Source organism: Apis laboriosa, unplaced genomic scaffold (assembly GCF_014066325.1).
Source record: "Apis laboriosa isolate Shangri-la unplaced genomic scaffold, ASM1406632v1 scaffold18_cov149, whole genome shotgun sequence".
Taxonomy (NCBI): Eukaryota; Metazoa; Arthropoda; class Insecta; order Hymenoptera; family Apidae; genus Apis; species Apis laboriosa.
The window spans coordinates 1,525,387-1,533,384 of NW_025222233.1; the positions used below are offsets into that span (position 1 = coordinate 1,525,387).

A 7,998-nucleotide genomic window follows, 5' to 3' on the forward strand; every position below is an offset into this window, starting at 1 on the left:
CCGTATAGGTTATTTTTCGTACTTTCAATCCCCTTGACGATATATCCACATCAAGATTTCACAATTTCAATTTTGCAAAAATCTTTATCGATTACCGGCTTTAAATCCTTCCAATTATTAAACTCAGCTAATTTTTTTTTTTCTATAATTCCACGCATTTTGTCATCAGATTTTTAATTTTTAATAATTATCCATTTTGAACAATTCAATCGTTTTCTCAGCGCGATCCGTGATTAATTTTGCGAATTTTTCACGTATAGATTGTATCGATTGTGAGCTTTAAATTGTTCCAATTATATTAAATTAGCCAATTTTTTTTTTGTAATTCCACGCATCTTGTCATCAGATATTTAATTTTTAATAATTATCCATTTTGAACAATTCAATCGTTTTCTCAACGCGATCCGTGATTAATATTGCAAAAATCTTTGCGAATTTTTCGCGTATAGATTGTCGAGGCTTTAAATCGTTCTAATTATATTAAATTAACCAATTTTTTCCCGTAATTCCACGTATCTTTTTATCAGATTTTAAATTTTTATTACGATTAATTATCCATTTCGAACAATCCAATCGTTTTCTCAGCGTGGATCATCCGTGACTATATTCGCGAATCTTCCGCGTATCTGTTCCGTCCCTTCGCCATAGGTTTTCTATTTATTGTTGTGATCGTGCTCGGAATTTCGAAAGGTTCTTCCTTCGACCTTTGCCAAAGCCTTTTTTTTGGCCTTTATTCGAGCAGGAAAGAGTCTGCTTTAATCGAGTTATGAGCGTTCGCGCGTCGTTGAAAGAAGAATTTCGCGACAGAGAAGAAAGGAATGGTCGCGCAGAAATTGTCCGAATCCTTCAAACTCGTAACGATGATAAATGATTTACGTCCCCTAAAAAGAATTTATGCTTCGACTTAAAAACTTTGCATACTAATTTTACTAAAGCTCGGTGCCTAAAAATCCTCACTGTTACAAGGGTTGTTTTGTTTTCACCCCGATCCCTGGTTTACCCGGACAGAGCAGTCAGGCAGATGAAAGAATTGTGTTTGAAATTTTATTTATGGCCATTGTTGGCACGGGGTAAAACGGACAATGAGATTTTCTGGTCAAGAAGTCAAAAGCGAAATCTTCCAATCCGAAATCTCTGGTCTCTCTCTCTAGGTCTTCCAACCGTGCTCCACTTGAATAAATGAAGCTAGAAACTTTTAACCCTAGTGACGCTTGACCTTGGAATCGAACGAACAGTAAATTTTGTTGCATGTTTATTAACCAATCGTTTTGGTCTCGAGTTCCACCACGATCTTCCCTTCTTTCGTAAATGCGCGTAAATATGTCGGTTTTGATATAAATCAAAAAAAAAAAAAAAAAAAGAAAAAAAATAATAAAAAATAAAAAATAAAAAAATAAAAAATAAAATAGGAAAAAAGAAAAAAAAGTTAAAGAAAATCTCGATTAATTTATATAACTCGAAATAGGATCTCGAAAGTCGAATATATTGGCAAAATTAACGAGAACTGTGTAATGTATATAAATCGAACGATGATACACGTTCCACGGAATCGTTCAATGGCACTCGTATTGTTCTCGAATCGAAACAAATTTTACCATTTGTTGTCTCGCTTCGAATAAATTAGCCGAACTGTTCTTATATACGCCTAAGAAAGATTCGTTCTCGTTGCGCGTTCGAGAGGAAAGGACGACGGGGACAACAGGCAAACATTGTGAAATGATTTTACCCGGAATTTGGTTTGGAATAGGAACGAGACCGCGGCCTTTGTACCTTTCCTCGCGGGAATTCCTACAATTTTGTCGCGAATCCTAACCCTTCTTGTAATCCCATATTGTATCGATTCAAATCTTTCACTCCCCCCCCCTCCCTTCCACACTTTTTCCCTCTTCTTTACCCATATTCCATTCAAATTTTTTTTCTTACATCCCCTTTCTTCCTCGCATCTGCTCTTATCCATTAAAATAAAAATTCGATCCATTTTTTTTTTTTTTTTTTTCTAAACCACTCGCGCTAACAAAAACTGCTCGAATTAAATAATATACACCATCGAATCATAGATTCCAACAATTCTCCACTACTCATGATTCAAATAAGAAGAAAACTAAGAACTCGTATTCCAACCATTTTACGTAACGTATGATTTCTTATCGATCGATCGAAATTAGGATTACGAGGAGGATTGCGAATGATAAAGTTGGGAGGAATAAAAAAGTTGACCGTTGTCCATCGTGAGCTTGAGCGAAACGACATTTTGTCGATCGCGGAAGGGGAAGGAAAAGAGAGAGGGGGATGGAGAGGAAAAAAAACGCGGACGAAGGGAAGACAGAGAGAGCGAGAGCGAGAGCGTGAGCGTGAGAGAGAGAGAGAGAGAGAGAAGGGGGAAGAGAAGGGGGAGAGAGGGATGAATAGGTTAAAGGGGGAAAAAAGGGGAAAGGAGACTCGATCGGAGAGAGGGGTTGAAACGATTACTCACCACGATCCTATCGGCGATACCCGAGGCGGGCGTGGTTGGTGAATGGAGAGGGGATGGCGTTGCTCTCTAACAATGGTTTGTTGCCGTTCTTGCCGATTTGCCACGTGTATGGCTCCGTGCCGTGTCCATCGACGATTCCCTCTTCTCACCTTGTTCTCGCTCTGTTTACCAAAACTTGATAACAAATTATCAAATTATCGCGTTATCGACGCCACGCCTTTTCGAATTTTTTTTCCTTTCTTTCCCTATCTCTCTCTCTCTCTCTCCTCGAATACCGCTTTTCGTGCTTTTCGAACGAAGGGAGGGCAATTTTCGTTTATAATTTTTTTCTTCTTTTTTTTTTTTTGCACGGGATGAACGAGAAAAATATTATATCGGTTCGCAGAATGAAGTTTCCACGGCAGGATGGGAGCATGTCGGATTACGATTCGCCGGACACCTCGCAGTCGACGAACAACAATCATCAGGCGACCGTGGTCCAGGATGAAAGTAGCAGATTGTCGCCCAACGATCAGGGGGAGCGTTCCTCGGAGCAAGAATCGGAGGAGGCGGACGAGCCGGGGCTCCGGATACCGCGATTGAATTCCCAGGGGAAGGTGAAAACGTTCAGATGCAAGCAGTGCAACTTCGTCGCGATCACGAAGCTCGAGTTTTGGGATCACAGCCGTAACCACATCAAGGCGGAGAAGTTGTTGACCTGCCCCAAATGCCCCTTCGTAACCGAGTACAAGCACCATTTGGAATATCACTTGAGGAACCATTTCGGCTCGAAACCGTTCAAATGCGAGAAATGCTCTTACTCGTGCGTGAACAAATCTATGTTGAACAGCCACCTCAAGTCTCACTCGAACGTTTATCAATACAGATGCGCCAACTGTACTTACGCCACCAAATACTGCCACTCGTTGAAACTTCATTTGAGAAAGTACTCGCATCAACCCGCGATGGTGTTGAACGCGGACGGTTCACCGAACCCGTTGCCGATTATCGACGTTTACGGGACGAGGCGGGGCCCTAAGCAGAAACCTGCGGGCAAGTCGATGAACGCTACCAACGAGGAGATGAACAACCAGAACAACAACAACAACAACAACAACAATAACAACAGCAACAACAACAACATGGCGAGCAACGGTGGCCAAATCGCTTCTCCTCAACAAGTGGTGCCCCCGCAAATATCTCCCACGTCTTCGAACGTCAATCACGTCGGTTTGCAATGCGCGATGAATAACGGGGCAAACGGGAACGCGGTTCCGAGCAACGGCACGGCTATCGCGAGCACGTCGAGCGGGATCACGCACAACCAGGCAGTGATCACGTATCCGTACAATCAATTGTTCACCGGTTTCGCCCTCTCGCAATTATCCACCACCGTGATCGCGGAGGATAACGGTGGCGATAATCAATTGGACCGGATAAAGGCGAACACGTTGATGGATTACCTGAGAGCGATGGACGAGGAAAGAATGTCGGGCGAGACTGCCCAGGATCTCGTCGTCAGATGCCCTAACGGGAACGAGGCGTCGAACGGCGTGAACGGGACGTCCGACAGCGGGACGTCCAGCATGACCGAGGTATCAATGGAGCCGAATTCTATTGATCATGTGAGCGTGTACACGGACGCGCGAGTCGCGCCATTGGATCTCAGCAAGCCTGATACTCAGTCAGCCAATGATTGCTCGGCCGTTGGAAAGCCGAGCGGCAATTCGCCCAAAGTGACCGGTACAAGCAGACGAAAGGGGAAGGCGGTGAAGTTGGAGCGCAGAGTGCTCGAGGAGGACACGGACGACGAGCAACCTCACTCCTCCCAATATGAGCAGCAGCATCGTCAACACCAGCAGCAGCAGCAGCAGCAGCAACAGCAGCAACAGCAGCAGCAGCAGCAACAGCAGCAGCAGTTACTGCAGCAGCAGCAATGGCAACACTTGGTGGAACAGTTGTACTCGCAGACGCAACCGCATCTGCAACAACATCAGTTGCTCCAATTGCAGCAACAGCTGCAACAATTGCAACAATTACAATTGCAGCAATTGCAGCAACATCAACTTCAGCATCGCGCATCAATGGAATCGGACGGATCATTCGAATCCTCGTCCTCGAGCAGCCCGAGTTCCGGCGAGGGAAAGGACGAGACGAACGAGCGCAACTTCGCCATAAGCCACGAGCTCACCTGCCATTTCTGCGAGATCGTATTCGGTAACGTGATCATGTATACAGTTCACATGGGCTATCACGGTTTCCAGGATCCTTATACATGCAACATGTGCGGCCACCAATGCAACGACAAGGTGTCTTTTTTCCTTCATATTGCCAGGTCGAAGCATTCCTAGATTTAAGGATTGATTAGATTTCGCGAAGCAAGTATATACGTACATATATACACGTACACATACATATATATATATAGAGGGGATCTTTGAGACGAATCATTGATTGAATCGTCGAACGAGTCAAAGGTTTTGTCTTAAAAAAAATTGGGTATTTTTCCCATCAAGACGAGAATTTTCGAGTTTCAAGAGTGGCGTCGTTCGACCATATACAATTGATCACGAGAAATAGGGGAGAGGTGGGGAGGGGGAGGATTTCGAACAAGGATCGAGGATCGACTCCGTGGTTACCGTTCACTTTAAAAAAAATACTTATACCTCTTTTTTAATACGCGTGGATCGTAATCGGAAATATATCAACGCGTGTGTACAAAAATTTTTCTATATAAACTCATATAGAGATTATATATATATATATATAACACGACATTACATTATATATATTTTCGCAAGATAAAATTTATCTCGCGGATATCAAATTTTTCAAAAAAGAAAAAAGGAAAAAAATTCGTTGGAAAAATTGATGTCCGATCGATATAAGATTTGCTGGAATGAGAATGAAAATTTTCAGTCGTCTAATTGATCGAGAGCTGAGTAATATGACGCGCAAGAAAATGAAATATTTTTCCAATGTTTTTTATAAAATTTTCTATATACATATGTATACTCGTTATATTATTCAGCTCGAAAAGTTCCTAGAATTTTATTTTATTTTCTGGGAGGATTCTTGTCCCAGCAAGTGATTCCTACCGATTCAATATCGAGAAAAATATAGATGGATGAAGGTGTAGTGAAATGCTCAATCGTTCCAATTCCATGTTAAATGTCAATTAAAAAAAAAGTTGATGTTAACACATCCGACCAAACGTAGCGAGATTTTACAGATTACCGTGACGATCGATTATAATTACAATAAAAAAAAAAAAAAAAAAAGAAAAAAATTCCTTGATTCTAGTCAATACGTACCGAATGATTCCTTTCGGTAGTAACAATGTGCAATTTGACTAATCATCACGGTAAACTGTATGCAATCTCAAAATTTAATAAAACGAATATAATATTGCTTGATCTTTTGATATAATTCTTTTTTTTTTTTTTCTTTTTTTTTTTTTTTTCTTCTTTTCATTTCTTCGTTGATCGATATTGAAATTGAAATACTTTCGAAAGTTCGAACGAAACGAAAGTTCTTCGATTCAAATTATCGAAACTATTCAAATACGTTCTATATATATATATAGAGGTCTTCTTCGAATTGACGAAATTAATAATTTTTTTTATGTTTTTTTTTTCCCCCCTTTCTTCTTCCGGAGATGTGTTTTACGTTTTCATTTTATGCATTTCGATGTCGATTTTATGTTTCTTCTTTCTTTCTTTTTTTTTTTTTTTTTTGGAGTTCAAAATTAACATTGACGAGAGGTGGCTAACGTTAAAGTAGACTGCGACATTTTCGTTTTTATGTTTCTTTTTCTTTTTTTTTTTTTTCCTTTATCCAATCGAAAATTTGGACGCTCAATTAAAATCAACTCGATTCCTTTTCCTTTTTCTTTTTTTTTTTTTTGTTTTTACGTTCTTATATTCAATGACGTTACGTTATTTCTTTTTAACAATGTTCTGTTTTAACGTTAACCACGAGAACTCTTTATTCGATTTAACAATTTTGAGTTTTCAATTCTCCTTTTACCAACGAGAGAGATCCGTGAAAAGGTATGCGATAAATTTCGAATCGATCGAAGGAAGACTCATTGACTCACGAGCAAGAGCGTAGCGAATGATTTTTCACATAAAAAAAAAAGAAAAAAAAAACTGCAAAGGATTTATATAAATAATAATATATATATATAATATATATATATATTTATATTATATATATATATATAAAATTCTGTATTTTTGCAAAAAAAAAAAAAAAAGAAAAATGAAAAATTCCACTCAATGTGATTTTTGAGAAGGATGTGGTGTGTCGAGGTGAATTCGACAAAATTTGTTTCGATTTCGTCGCAAGGAGATAGGAATATTTTTCTGGGAAAGGGAGAAAGACTGGAGAGTATACGAGAGAACCGAAGAATTCTGTCCTGAATTACAGATCATTCCTCCCAATCGATATCTCGAAATGTATGTACATTTTCATAGCGTAGGACATCGCCATGACTTTGCAGCGGTAACCGCATAAATATCTGCAACGATTCCATAGATTTTATATTTTTAACGATGCAATTCGCAGACGGGAGAGGGCGATCAATTCCATCGTTATACAAAAAAAAAAAAAAAAAAAAAAAAATAAAAATCTATCGAATCGTACGCGTTATTATACTCGTTACCATTACTGCGTAATATCAATGACCTGGGTTAACTTCTTAATCGATTATTGGGACGGACGTATGTGATATATAATATAGGATAGGGCCAACAATTCTTGGTCCTCCTCTTACGTTTATTTGATTCTTACATATGTAAAAAGAGATGTATGTCCATGATTAATATTGTAAACAATTTATGCGTATGCGTTACATCACCATGTAAAGGGGTTTGTGAATGTTGGGTTTGTTTGTTATTATATAGGGCTGGTTAATAATTGTTCCACAATACATTGCATTGAATGATTTCCACACTTGTGTTTTTTTATTCCCGGCCGTTCGTTCACTTCTTTCTTTTCTTTTCTTATTCTTCTTATTCTTCTTCTTTTTTTTTTTTTTTTTGAAATAAAACAAATTCTCGAAAACCATCCGTTTCGAAGTAAGAAGATATATACAGATAGATAGATAGATTTTATTATATCTATGTTTTCGCGTTTGGAATTGCGAATTGACGAAATTACATATATATATATATTATTATTATTGATTTACGCGATGTGTGCAAGTGAAATGATGTTTCAATCATCCCTCTTTACGGATATGTAATACGCAAAATACAAAAATTTATTTCTGCAATATTTACGCTTCTTTCATTTACTTTCCTCGCTATTTTTGTTCCCCATCTTAAAAACCTGGAAACCTTGATTCTACGCGCAATTTTGCGCGTTTAAGGTTCGTTTAACTTTCATTTTTCAGGTGAAGCGTTCCACGGGCAAGCTATAATCCATGGTATCGTGCCGAAACAAATGCTAATCGAATCGTTGGAATTCTTTGTTCCGGATGTGGTCAAATAAATATTGAATTAAAATAATAATCTTATTGAAAATAATCTTCAACTTGTTTG

General features: G+C 38.8%; 1 protein-coding gene across 1 annotated transcript; it reads left to right on the top strand.

Moving 5' to 3' along the window:
- Positions 1–2,859: 2,859 nt before the first annotated feature.
- Positions 2,860–4,803, top strand: LOC122711995 (protein hunchback-like). The gene has a single exon (XM_043931253.1). It carries the CDS (start codon positions 2,860–2,862, stop codon positions 4,801–4,803), a length of 1,944 nt encoding a protein of 647 aa, XP_043787188.1.
- Positions 4,804–7,998: the final 3,195 nt, after the last annotated feature.